This window comes from Octopus sinensis, linkage group LG15 (assembly GCF_006345805.1).
Source record: "Octopus sinensis linkage group LG15, ASM634580v1, whole genome shotgun sequence".
Taxonomy (NCBI): Eukaryota; Metazoa; Mollusca; class Cephalopoda; order Octopoda; family Octopodidae; genus Octopus; species Octopus sinensis.
The window spans coordinates 6,466,181-6,480,600 of NC_043011.1; the positions used below are offsets into that span (position 1 = coordinate 6,466,181).

Sequence of the window (14,420 nt, forward strand, 5' to 3'; positions counted from 1 at the left end):
ACTTAGCGGTTCAGCAAAAGAGACCGATAGAATAAATACTGAGCTTACAAAGAATAAGTCCCGGGATCGATTTGCACGACTAAAAGTCGGTGCTCCAGCATGGCCGCAGTCAAATGACTGAAACAAGTAAAAGAGTAAAAGAGAGAGAGAGACTGGCAAAACCACCGGGTTCTTATCAGAACTTTCTTTCTAGGAGAAAGTAAACTAAAAAAAAAAAAAAAAAAAATAAGACCCCAACCTTAAGTGCTGTTCTGGTTTCTGTTTGTCTCGATGTCTGTTGTGCCCCTTGGCTTTTGATCTGGTTGCATTGGGAAGTTGGTTGCATGCTGTGCAATATTTTATTCACTCTAAACAAATTCCTGCCGAGGAACTTCTTGTAGATTCAGAACATTCGCACGGACTTATCGTGTTTATGGAGTGGCCCTGCTCAGTCATCAGTTGACTTTCACAACACATGCGCACGCATGCACACACACACATGCACGCATCATTTTCTTTTGCTTGTTTCAGTCATTAGACTACGGCCATGCTGGGGGCACTGCCTTGAAGAATTTTAGCTGAACAAATCGACCCCAATATTTATTTTTGTAAAGCCTGGTCCTTATTCTTTCAGTCTCTTTTGTTGAACTGCTAAGTTACAGGGATGTAAAACACACCAACACTTGGTGTCAAGTGGTGGTGGTGGTGGTGGTGGGGACACACACACACACACATGATGGGCTTCTTTTAGTTTCCTTCAACCAAATTCACTCAGATGGTTTTGGTCAGCCTCAGGTTATAGGAGAAGACACTTGTCCAAGGTACAGTATGAGGCGGCGAGCTGGCAGAAACGTTAGCACCCCGGGCGAAATGCTAGCCGTATTTTGTCTGCCGTTACGTTCCGAGTTCAAATTCTGCCGAGGTCGACTTTGCTTTTCATCCTTTCAGGGTCGATTAAATAAGTACCAGTTATTCACTGGGGTTGGTAAAATCGACTTAATCCGTTTGTCTGTCCTTGTTTGTCCTCTCTGTGTTTAGCCCCTTGTGGGTAGTAAAGAAATAGGTACAGTAGGATTGAACCCAGAACCTTGGGAGTTCCCTGGTTCTGTACCATTTGGCATCTTGGACAAGTGTCGTTTAGTAATAATCTCAGCTTAACCCAAACCTGGTGGTGGGGGCACCTTTACTTGTCACAGTGTCAGGCTACCAATTCTGCCCGGAAATTATATTAAGGGTACAAAGTGTCTGTGGAATTGTCCTTTGATTCTATACAAGGATTTGGTCGTTGATCTCACAGATGAGAATATTCATCGTTTAAAACTTACTGCAAACCATTTTCTTCTTTTTCTATTTTTGCAGTTGTATACACTTTGTGTGTGAGTGTGTGTAATGTAATGTAAGTAGTTTACGTATAGTATTACGTGTATGTAATGTGTGTGTGTGTGGGGGGGGTTTGAGAATATGAATATATGTGTATGATTTTTGTGTTTATGGCGAGCTGGCAGAAACGTTAGCGTGCCGGGCGAAATGCGTAGCCGTATTTCGTCTGTCGTTACGTTCTGAGTTCAAATTCCGCCGAGGTCAACTTTGCCTTTCATCTTCTCGGGGTCGATAAATAAAGTACCAAGTTCGCACTGGGTCGATGTAATCGACTCAATCCCTTTGTTTGTCCCCTCTATGTTTAGCCCCTTGTGGGTAGTAAAGAAATATATATATACATATATAAAAGCACATGCATGTGTATATGCATGTATGTATGTATGTATATTTATGTGTGTGTGTGTGTGTGTGAGGGTTGAATTAATGTTTGTACGTTTACATTTCAGAAACATTGTGTCCGGATGAAGGAAGAAGTGCGTAGAAGATACAAACCATCTCTCTTTCAACATATTGGAATTCAGTCTTCTTTGAAGGGTAAAATTCAGAAGTTACAAGTGAGTAATCACAGCATGATGGTGGTGGTCGTGGTGGTAACGTATTGAAATGAAGGGAGTACTGTGGTGTACTGCTAACATAATACAGGGATCTTCTGGGTGTTCTGGGGTGGCGGCGTTAATGCTGGTAGGGCTGGTGGTGGTGGTTTGGGGTTGTGGTGTTGGTGGAGGTAGTTCTGGTGATAATGTTGAGCATTTTTGTGTAACAAATTGTAAGTTGGGGTGTTAGATTTTCAAAGTCTTCTAATTTTAAGACCAGTCATTCGAGGGATATTTAGCTATTATATCTAGTAGATTTTCAAAGTCTTCTAATTTTAACCCTTTAGTGTTCGCATTATTCTGCCAAAATTAATCCTTTTTTATCCACATTGTTTTGAACAAATCATGCTTTATCTTGTAGTTATGAGATTTTGATGAGGTAGCTGTTAATTTTTAAAACGATATTGTAGGGTTGGTGTGAGAGACCAGATCTGGCCAGTTTGAACATAAAACAGGCAGAATACTTTTGGCTGGATATGGCCAGTTTAAATGCTGAAGGGTTATTTAGCTATTATATCTAGTAGGACCGACTGTCATCTAGAAGAAATACCAACTCTCACACACACACACACACACACACACTCACAGTCATGTGCATATACATGTACTGCAGGCTTCTTTCAGCCCCTGTCTAGCAAATCCACTCATAAAGCACTGGTTGACTAGAATAGAAGATACTTGCTCAAGGTGCCATACAGTGGGACTGAACTTGAAGCCATATGGTTGAGAAGCAAACTCCTTACACACACTCTTTCACCTAAGACCCTAATTGTCATTTAATGTCCATGCTCGATGCTGGCATGGGTCAGAAGGTTTGAAAGGGTCCCACAAGTTGTGGCACCTGCACTTGTGTAAATTGCTTTGTAGCACACATACAAGACTAAGGGCCTAAAGTGGACCCTATGACTGAGGAAGAACAGAAGGGCAGATGATAATTCTAGGTTGTCATAGGGATTGATCGATGGTAAGGGGAGAAGGTGGGGGAGTATAACGGGGGGTGGTGCAAGCAAGGAAAAGCGAAGTGATTATTGCCAGGGTTGAAAAAAAAAGTTGTGAGGGGTAGTTGGAAATGTGAGAGGAGGAGTTGTATAAAGTGGGGGGGCAGGGCTCTAGCATTATATGTGGTGAGTATGGACTGAAGATGTGAGGGGAAGGGATGAAAAAGGTAGCAATAGACTAGGGTGGAGAGAAGTCCTTGGAGTCATTAAAGGAAAGAGGTGGGAGTTGCAGGGGGGATGCTCAGTGGAGGGGGAAATGAGAGGGGGGGGGGTTCAAGAGGTTGTGAATCTGAAGTGAGGGAGGGAGCAATTTATGGATATCTTTAGTAGTAGTAGTAGTAGTAGTTTCTGTGAGGATTTTGTAACTGAAAGGATTAAATAACTGAAGGTCTACTGTGTGTCTTATTTTCAGGACAAATATTTTGGTAAGGACGGTCTCTACCGTGCTCATATCAACCCACATGCAGTGGTCAGTACCTCATTGAAAACCTACCAACAGTTCACATTACAAAAAGCCTACTTGGGAGAGACAATCTTCTGGGGTATGAGCCCACTGCCTAAAGATATGGTCAAGTTTGAGTTTACACCACCCGTAGTTCTGGAAAGGTAAGTGGTTTTCTGTATTCATATATGTATGAGGGTTTAGTTCACAGGTGATCTAAACGATTAGGCAAGAGATGTAACAGATTACTAGGGTTTCAAGGTTGTAACTGAGATGGTAGTTATGGAGTCATCACAAATTTCCAATGCAGCGGGTCTATAATTGTTAAACAGGATGTCAAACATTAAGGCAAGGCAATCATCTCAAGTCATATAATATTATTACAGGAAGAATTTCTTACTATAATAATATTGTATATGACTTGAGATGTTTGCCTTACCTTAAATGCTTGATGTCCTGCTTATCAATTATGTCATCATCATCATCATTTAATGTCTGCTTTCCATGCTAGGAGGTTGCATCAGGCTCCAGTCTGATCTAGCAGTGTTTCTACAACTGGATGACCTTCCTAACACCAACCGCTCTGAGAGTGTAGTGGGTGCTTTTTATTATGTGCCACTCACACCCATCACTTCTCTCTCTCGCCTGGGAGCAGAATAAGCACATAGGACATCCTCAATTTTCTCGGTTGCCTGTTGGGTGTACAATTGTAGCAGTCTTGAAGTTCTTTCATAATCCAGCTTTTGGAGCCGCGCGCGTGCGTGTGTGTGTGTGTGTGTGTGCGTGTGTGTGTGTGTGTGCGTGTGTGTGCGTGTGTGTGTGTGTGTTTATGAATTGTCTATCAGCTGTGTATGTTGAATGTGTTATTAGTTTTAATGAAGGAAATACTTGAAAAAAAACAATGAGAGAGAGAGAAATCTTGTTAAGTTCATTATTAAAAAGAACAAAATGGGGGGAATATTGATTGCTGCTGTGTGACTGAATACATGCAAACAGTTCTGTGAATGTACGGGATTAACAGTATTGGATTAAGGATCAATCTAATCAACTAAACAACTCAATAACCGAAATCAATGAAAGGGTGTGTGCATGCATGCGTGCATGTGCAAACATGTGAATGTCCATTTGTTTATCAGGGGTTTTTATCTTTACCGATGTCGGTCTATGACTGGGGGTGTTTGAATATTCAACACATACACACATTTCTTTTATCTTTGTTTTGCTTCTGTCATTAGACTGTGGCCATGCTGGGGTACCACCTTGAAGGGCTGTAGTTGAACAAATTGACCCCCATACTTTGTTTTTCTGTTAAGTGTGGTCCTTGTTGCATTGCTCTGTTTTTTTTTATCAAACTGTTAAGTCACAGGGACATAAGCAAATCAACACTGACTGTCATGTTAAGCAGCAGGGGCCAGGGACAAAGACAAACATATATATATATATATATAATGTACACATACACATGATGGGCTTCTTTCAGTTTCTGTCTACCAAACCTATTCACACGACTTTGGTTGGCCCAGGGCTATGGTAGAAGACACTTGCCCAAGGTTCCACACTGTGGGATTGAAACCAGAACCATGTAATTGGAAGCAAACTTTTCCCACATAACCACTCCTTTGTATATAACATCATCATAATCATCATCATTGTTTAATGTCTGTTTTCCATGCTGGCATGGGTTGGACGGTTTGACAGGAGCTGGTGAGGCCAGGCTGCATTGTCTAGATGCCCTTCTTTACAGAGTGGACTGGCTGCTTTATATGCGGCACCAACTCCAATAGGGTCACCAAGTACCTTGCAAGACACAAAAGACAAAAGCCCCTTGACTGGGGCAGGCGAGTGGTGGCTTTGTGTTAGTCAAGACATTGAGGCTATAGAGGGAGTGGGATAAGGGGCTTACTGTAGAAATGTGGAAGGGGAAGGAAAGTGATAGTGAGAGAAGACGTGTTGGGACATGCCCTTGAGGGACTTTGGGGGTGGTGAGAGAGAGAGAATAGGTGAAGTGATACAGAGGTTTGGAGTGGGTGAGTGGACAGGATAGAGATGACTGCAGCAAATAATGGAGAGAAACCTAGGAGAGGCTTTTGAGGTTGGGGGTTACAGTAGATATGTGATGGCCTTGAGGGTGATGGCAGATAAGCAGTGTTAATGATGGAGAACAGCAGAGGGAGTGGAGAGATAAGGTGGTTGGCGGGGGCGGGGGAAGATAATGGGAAATGGAAGTGGTTTGAGGTGGGGGAAGAAAGGCAACCGAGAAAATTGAGGATGTCCTATGTGCTTATTCTGCTCCCAGGCGAGAGAGAGAAGTGATGGGTGTGAGGGGTATATTAAGCCAAAACCTGGATTATGAAGGTACTTCAAGAATCAATTGTCTACACAGCAGGCTTCTGATAAGGACTAAATTTGTGTCATGGCATGAACAGAAGACCAAAGGAGAGATTTATGGACAATACTGTTGGTGTTCGATGCAGGCTTTGCTGACCACTACTTTCATACTGAACACCAGGTGATAACAGGTGTTATTAGAAACTTCTGTGCCTTCATAGAGTACAAACACTACACAATTGCACTGATGTTGTTGGTGGAGAGAAACAATGTAGGCACAGGAGTGGCTGTGTGGTAAGTAGCTTGCTTACCAACCACATGGTTCCGGGTTCAGTCCCACTGTGTGGCATCTTGGGCAAGTGTCTTCTGCTATAGCCCCGGGCCGACCAATGCCTTGTGAGTGGATTTGGTAGACGGAAACTGAAAGAAGCCTGTCGTATATATGTATATATATATATATATGTGTGTGTGTATGTGTTTGTGTGTCTGTGTTTGTCCCCCTAGCATTGCTTGACAACCGATGCTGGTGTGTTTACGTCCTCGTCACTTAGCAGTTCGGCAAAGGAGACCGATAGAATAAGTACTGGGCTTACAAAGAATAAGTCCCAGGGTCGATTTGCTCGACTAAAGGCGGTGCTCCAGCATGGCCACAGTCAAATGACTGAAATAAGTAAAAGAGTGAAAGAGTAATGTGAAATTGAGGACCTTGTAGAAGGTGGATGGAGGGGCCAAGATTTCTGGGAATGGTGGAACACGTCTTGGTTGCAGCTATGTGAAGAACATACACACACACAGGTATGATATAGGTACAGATGTGGCTGTGTGGTCAACAAGCTTGGTCTGTAACCAAGTGGTCTTGGGTTCAGTCCCACTGTGCAACACCTAGGACAAATATCTTCTACCATAGCCCTGGGCCAGCCAAAGCCTTTTAAGTAGATTTGGTTGATGAAAACTGAAAGGAGTCAATTGTGTTTGTGAGTGGGGGTGGTACCTGTTTCTTTATACCTTGTGGTGGTTGTAAACGACCCTTCATTATAATGTTTACTCACCTATTTTAATAACCTCTCTGCCTCCTTTTTCTGCTTTGCATAGTTTATTAATACAATATCCACCTAACAAACATGCCCACCCCTATACCTCTGTATTGATTATATCCATTTATTGACTATAGACAGGAGTGGCTGTGTGGCAGGTAGCTTGCTTACCAACCACATGGTTCCGGGTTCATTCCCACTCCGTGGCACCTTGGGCAAGTGTCTTCTATTATAGCCTCAGGCCGACTGAAGCCTTGTGAGTGGATTTGGTAGACGGAAACTGAAAGAAGCCCGTCGTATATATGTGTGTGTGTGTGTGTGTATATATGTTTGTGTGTCTTTGTTTGTCCCCCCAACATCGCTTGACAACCAATGGTGGTGTGTTTACGTTCCTGTAACTTCGCGACCGAAAGAATAAGTACTAGTTTTACAAAGAATAAGTCCTGGGGTCGATTTGCTCAACTGAATGTGGTGCTCCAGCATGGCCAGAGTCAAATGACTGAAACAAAAGAGTAAAAAAAGTATATGTTGATTTTTACTATATGCTTATTATATATATATATATATATATATATATATATATATATATGTATGTATGTATTTATTTATGTATGTATGTATGTGCCTGTGTGTATTATGTATTTCTGTCTTCTGTTTTGATAGCTTTAAATTCCGTAGTGGAAATTCAGAGCACCCAGGAGACAAGTTTTTTGACACCGTTGTGGAAATACTCCCAGTAACCCATGAACACACGAAAGATGGAACGCCGTATCCAATACTTAACCATGGTTATTACCAAGTAGCCCGCTTCAAAGCTGATGGTGTCGCTGAAGGTACAATCAAAGACAATATCGGTCCCATCAAGATTCTTCGACTCCACTGCCAAGTCAAAAGTGATAGCTGGGCAATACTGAGTGAAGTAAGTAAACCTTTCTTTGTTGAATCACTCCCACTACCCCCCCCCCCTTCCCATCATCATCATCATCATCATTTAACGTCCATCTTCCATGCTAACATGGGTGGGACGGTACCACAAGTGACTGTTTTGGCAGGGTTTTTTACAGCTGGATGCCCTTCCTAACGCCAACCACTCAGCAGAGTGGACTTGGTACTTTTTATGTGGCACAAGCACAGGCGAGGTCAGTGGTGCTTTTAATGTGCCACACAGGAAGCATTTTTAGTGTGGATGGTATAAAATATATGTTGTGTAAGGAGCAGAGATTGCTGTACAAACCATCGAAGCTGAGGCAATAATGGCTGTGAAAGTGTCAGAAAACATTTGTTTGCCAAGTATCTTCCTCTGACCCCTGGTCAACCGCTTCCATCCATTGGGCAGCAACTGCCCCTGCCCCAGCAAGCAGACGTTGTATAAAAGCAATACTTTTATGTAACACCACTTACCTATTTCTTTACTACCCACAAGGGGCTAAACACAGAAGGGACAAACAAGGACAGACACACGGATTAAGTCGATTATATCGACCCCAGTGCGTAACTGGTACTTATTTAATCGACTCCGAAAGGATGAAAGGCAAAGTCAACCTTGCCGGAATTTGAATTCAGGACGTAACCGCAGACGAAATACCACTATGCATTTCGCCCAGTGTGCTAACGTTTCTACCAGCTCGCTGCCTTGACACCAGTTACCATTGTCTCTGCGTAGATGTATGTTGCTCTGTGGTACCTCTATCCCCCCTTTCTATCTCTCTCTTGTCCCTTCTCTCTTACTGCCTCTTCCTCTCACTCTGTTTACTAGACTCAATTTATAAAAATATGTCTGTATTTTTGGCAGCGAGTGGTCAGGGAAGTGGTCAGGCCAGCTCTGCTTACTCACTTTCAGTATTGAGATGAGATAAAGATCCTTTTTTTTTTCAATTTTTGTGGATGGTCACCGTCTTCATTTCAATTCTCTCTAATTTACACAGGTTGGAGGAATCTGGATTTTGGTGAGGTGGGAAGGAGAAATAGCACTGAATATTGGTTTCAAATTTTGGCACAAGGGAGTGAGGTAGTCAATTACATTGACCCCAGGATTCAGCTGGTACTTATTTTATCGATCCCCCAAAGACAAAAGGCAAAGTCAACATTAACAGAATTTGAACTCAGAACATGAAGACAGACAAAATGCTGCTTAGCATTTTGCTCAGCATGGTCGTGATTCTGCCAGTTTGCCATCTTAAATAGCATTGAATATTGAAGAGTTTGTTAGTTAATTTTTTGGCTCGAAAAGCAAAAAGCAAGGCCATGTAGGGGGACATGGAGTTATGTACAGGGAGGGTGTTTATGCAAAGAGTTCAGGCCACTTGTGGTCAAGGGAGACTTTGAACCGAGCGGTCGTCGGCATCTTCACCATCTCGTCCGGCAGCTTATTCCACGGATCTGCAACCCGGATGGAGAAAGCCCCTCTCCTTCAATTGAGATGAAATCGTTGCAGATAGAGCTTTTTGGAATGACCCCGCAGCCAACGCTCTTGAACAGGAGTGAAGAACAGCTCTTTCGAGAGGTTACACTTTCCGCTTATGATGTTGTGAGCAAGAATGAGATCACCACGGCATCGTCGTTTTTCTAGAGAAAATGGTTTGTTTTGTTCTGGTTATAGTAGAAGGGAGAGACTGTGGTCAAAGTATGGATGGGGGGGTTACTCCTGTTAGAGATTAAAAGGCCATTGCTTGAAGGAGACTGCAGGTCTGAGAGCTGCATGCCATTGTAGATCGTGTTTAAGCTTTGTAGGAGGTGAGCAACTGTTGCGGAGTAAAATATTGGGTCTTTAGAGAAAGCCATGTTTCCATTGTCTTGAAATTCTCACATTGTTGGTGTTGTGAGACAAGGGTCAGTGGTTTGGGGAAGTTTTTAGCAGCATCCATTTGTATTTTGGTGAAGGAAATAGCACCGAAGTGGGTGGGGGTGAAGGTAAGTGCTTAAAAGCTGGCTCTGGCAAATGAGATGATGCCAGTTCAAGATGACTGGTAAAAACATGATTATGACCTGAGAGGGAGAGAGAGAGAGGTTATAACGACAGTGATGGGGGTGATGTAGGAAGAGTGGAAATGTAATGGCTATTATTGTTAGTAGAAAAGAATTAGAGGGTCAGTGGTTTGTGGAGAAGGGAGAGAGAGGGGCTGCAGGTTTCAGACTTGTATTAAAAAAATGCAAAAAGAACCCCATTAACCTGGTCATGGTTGTTGTGTTGTCACGGGTCAGTTGTGATGCATCAGACCTGTGACTAAGTGTTTCAACTGTAACCATCCTGTCTTTACTCTTTTACTCTTTTACTTGTTTCAGTCATTTGACTGTGGCCATGCTGGAGCACCGCCTTTAATCGAGCAACTCGACCCCGGGACTTATTCTTTTGTAAGCCCAGTACTTATTCTATCGGTCTCTTTTGCCGAACCGCTAAGTAACGGGAACATAAACACACCAGCATCGGTTGTCAAGCAATGCTAGGAGGACAAACACAGACACACAAACACGTACACACACACACATATATATATATATACATATATACGACAGGCTTCTTTCAGTTTCCACTCACAATGCATTGGTCGGCCCGAGGCTATAGCAGAAGACACTTGCCCAAGATGCCATGCAGTGGGACTGAACCCGGAACCATGTGGTTGGTTAGCAAGCTACTTACCACAGAGCCACTCCTGCGCCTTATATTTTTTTTAATTATGCAAATTATATTGGCTACAAATAATAACTCTTCCCCTGCGTAAGAATTGACCAAATGATCCAACAAATTTGTTTAGATATTGCTTTGTCGATGAGGTCACATAGGCTGAAAAATGTCCATAGTTGTTTCCCTTACCTGCAAGCAAAGCTCAGACTGTCATCTCCGTTAATTACGTAAATTAACTTTGAGAGAATAATTCTTAATTTCCTGAAATTATATTTCCTTTTCTTTGCAAGTTGCTCACCATTACCACGAGATTTTTGTTTTCCTTCTTCAATAACAGGGAAAAATTTCAGTTTAGAATTTTTTTTATGACAATCCATACTTCACACTTTAACATAAGCTATCTAGGACTACATTATCCAATGTGTTTTTCTGTATTTCAAGAGTGTAGGGTGTAATTTAGGGGGCTGTTATGCTTAGCACATAAAAGGGTAAAGACTCCCTTCAGTCATGAATGACCATGGGATTACACCTACAAAGTTATCCTCCGAGGCGCAAGTCCAGGCAAGGATGACCAGCAGTCGCCCATGCATACCAGCCTCCCCAGTTCACTCCACTGATGTTATCCAAGGGAAAGGCAAAGGGGCCCGATACAGCTTGGTACCTGTGACATCACAACTCATTTCTATGGCTGAGTCAACTGGAGCAACATGAAATAAAGTGTCTTGCTCAAGAACACAACACACAGCTGGGTCCAGGAATTGAACTCGCTATCTCATGGTTGTGAGCCTGATGCTCTAAAGTGCTCTTATTGATGTTTCCTTTGTACCTAAACTCCGTAATGGTGGTGGTGGTGGCTGTAGTAGTAATAGTAATGATGATAATGTCTTTTTTTCTTTTCTAATTTCAGATTTATATTAAAGCGAAGACAAGCTGATTGTTACAGTTATTGTTGTTGTTCTTGTTATTCTTGCTGTCAAAAAAAAAAAACAATAAAAATGAAAACAAAAAAAAAATAGCAGACATCAACCAACTTTACCCAAAGACAGAATTTTTTTAAAAAATCCAAAGCAAAACAGGAAGGCAGCGATGGGTGAGCAAAGTCTCTCCCCCCGACTCCCCAACTTGGGTAAAGACAAGTTTGGATGTTGACCAAAGTTATGATGCTGCAGGGTACCAACTGGTGGATGTAGCAGATGATAAACAGTCAGTAGACCTAACTATCACCTCTGAACATTTGGTGCTATCTTTATATGGCTTAACCGATGTCCAAACTGATCACTTGGCACCATTTCCTTCTCCTACACCATTTTTTTCCCTTTCTTTCTCTTCATTCAATTGGTTTTTCTTTTTTTATTCTTTTTTCGTTTGCGTTCTTTTTTCTGGTGAATTGTTTTTTTTTTTCTCTTATTTTTTTGTCCAGTTTTTGTTAATTTCATTTTTATTTCTTTTTACATTCCCCCCTCCCCCCCGCTAAAAGTTTTCATATATTTTCCTTCCTGTTTCAAAGGATTTCTTGTACAACTAATTTGATAGACGCACACCCACTGCGCCCACACCCTCATCTTACACTCCTTCTCTTGGTGTGTGTATGTGTGTGAAGATGGAAAGGTAAAACAGTGGTCTTGTGATTGCGTTCATGTGTGTGTGTGTGTGTGTGTGTGTAAGGAATGCACCAATACATGGAAGCACTTGTACATCTCTCTATATAAAAATGTATATATATGTGTGTGTATGTTTGTGTCTGTACATATATACGTATACATACACACACACACACACACACACATATATACATGTGTCACATACATGTCACATGCACGCAATCTTTGGCTATGAGGGGTTGGAAAAAATAAAAAAAGGGCTGTTCCAAGATTTGAATTCCATTAGAAATCCATTTCTCTTGAGACAAATATTTTCTTGTTCCTTGATGCAATCTGCTCCCTTGCCTCCATTTTTTTTCATCATCATCATCATCATCGTCATTATTTAAACTTGTGCTGTTTGTGGAAGACTTCTTTCTTAAGAAACCTTGACCATCAACAACATCATCATCATCATCTTCATCATGATGGGGGTGGGAGGAGGTGAGTTGATGCAAGCAGGAGAGATCAAGATGTGGTTTGGCTTCACTTTGGCCTCTCCCTGTTTTGTATCTGAATCTTGTTCAGCTTAATTTTGAATTAAACTCTTGCTTCTCTAAGGTCAACAACAATGGCCTAGAGTCAGTAATATTTAATTGATTATACCCACTCCCCCCCCTTTTTTTTTAACAGTTAAATGCCTTTGCAGAAGACTATTATTATTATTACTATTATTATTATTATTATTATTATTATTAAGCTGGCAGAATTGTTAGCATGCAGGACAAAATGCTTAGCGACATTTCATCAGTCTTTAGATTGTGAGTTCAGATTACGCCGAAGTCAACTTCGGTTTAGAATTTTTTTTCTCTTGGGATCGTTAAAATAAAAGTACCAGTGAAGTACAAGCACTGATGTTATCAAGTAACCTACTAAGTACCAGTTGAGCACAGGGGACAATGTAACCAACTTACCCTCCCCCCACTGAACTTTGCTGGCCTTGTGCCAAAATTCGAAGCCACTTCCTTCTTATTATTATTTGTATAATGGGCAGCTCAGCTCTTGCTTAATGTCCTCTGCTAAAGCACAGATGTCGCTGCTGGTCACTGGTCACATGACATTGACCCCTGCAGTGTTATTGTTGAGAAATAGATATTCTAGGACAGAATTCTAAAATTCTTATTATTATTCATTATTTTTCATTATATTTATTCTCTGACACTCAGGTAAACGACCTTAATTCCTGGTTTTTTCTTTTCTTGAAAGCAGTTAATAGCAAATTACCAAAGGTTTCAAGTAGAGACAAGACTTTCCTTAGGATATAAGAGTCTGTAAAATAAAACACCAGTCAAGTTCTTGGCTTGATGCAATCCGCTATGCCCCTCACCCTCTAAAACTGTTGGACTTCTGCCAAAATTACGATTATTTAAATTTTTATTACATAATGTCTTTGCTGTTATATATATATATATATTTTTTTTGTTCCGAATTAAATGAATGCCAGAGTACATCTTGATGTCCCTGAATTCTTAACTGGCCATTTATTTTGTTTTGTTTATTTTTTGTTTTTGTAATTGTGCCTTGTAGGGAGACTGATTCTGTAGGATAACAGGGTCCCCCGTAAAATTGGTGTGTCATGAATTGATACCATCGCATAAATTTTTATCTTGCTAGGCTGTGCATTTGACAGACTCAGTAGAGCGTCAGGCAAAATTCCTCGTGGTATTTAGTGTGGCTTTTCACTTTCTGAGTTCAAATCCTATTAAAGTCAATATTTTTCTTTCTCTTGGGGGTTGTTAAAATAAAAGTACCAGTGAAGTACAGGCACTGATGTTATCAAGTAACCCTCTCCCGCCAATCAGAGTTGTTGGTCTTGTGCCAAAATAAGAACCATTATTATTATTATTATTATTATTATTATTATTATTATTATTATTATTATTAAGGTGGTGAGCTGACAGAATAATTAGCATGCTGTACAAAATGCTTGATGGCATTTTGATTGTTTTCACATTCTGAGTTCAAGTTCTCTGAGGCTGACTTTACCTTTCATCCTTTTGGGGTCAATAAATTATCAGTTGTGCCTTTAGTAGAAAGGATTATTATTATTATTATTATTGTTCAGTAGTTTTATTTTTATAGCGTGCTTTCACTTCACTACCGAACGCAGCTCTGTGTGCCTTGGGTATGTGCTGTGATTTGTTGTGATGCTCTGATGGTTATTGTATGGAAAGTGTTCTGCGTAGGATGTGTGCAGTGCCTAGTAGTGCAATTTTCTGTATGTTATATGTGTTTGTCAGTCCTGGTGTTTTTGTTATGTATTTGTCTGAATATTTTTTTATCATACCTAATGCGCCTACTATGATAGGAATTGTTTGTTTTTAGATTCCACATTTGAGTTACCTCTATTTCCAGGTCTTTGTATTTTGATTTTTCTTTGTCTATTTCTTTTGCATTTAGTTTA

At 41.1% G+C, this 14,420-nt stretch overlaps 1 protein-coding gene across 4 annotated transcripts in view; it reads left to right on the forward strand.

Annotated features, from left to right (window-relative positions):
* The window catches only part of LOC115219729 (alpha-1,3-mannosyl-glycoprotein 4-beta-N-acetylglucosaminyltransferase A), a 187,656-nt gene extending 176,232 nt beyond the window's left edge, over window positions 1-11,424 (forward strand). For 2 of the 4 annotated variants that reach the window (XM_036509429.1, XM_036509431.1), the window contains 4 exons: window positions 1,806-1,913; window positions 3,363-3,556; window positions 7,418-7,673; window positions 11,284-11,424. In XM_036509429.1, coding sequence (XP_036365322.1) covers window positions 1,806-1,913; window positions 3,363-3,556; window positions 7,418-7,673; window positions 11,284-11,310 — 585 coding nt within the window. In that variant the 3' untranslated portion in view covers window positions 11,311-11,424. The remainder of the gene's footprint in view (window positions 1-1,805; window positions 1,914-3,362; window positions 3,557-7,417; window positions 7,674-11,283) is intronic. The other 2 variants (XM_036509430.1, XM_029789949.2) reach the window with 1 other exon arrangement.
* The last annotated feature ends 2,996 nt before the right edge of the window (window positions 11,425-14,420 follow it).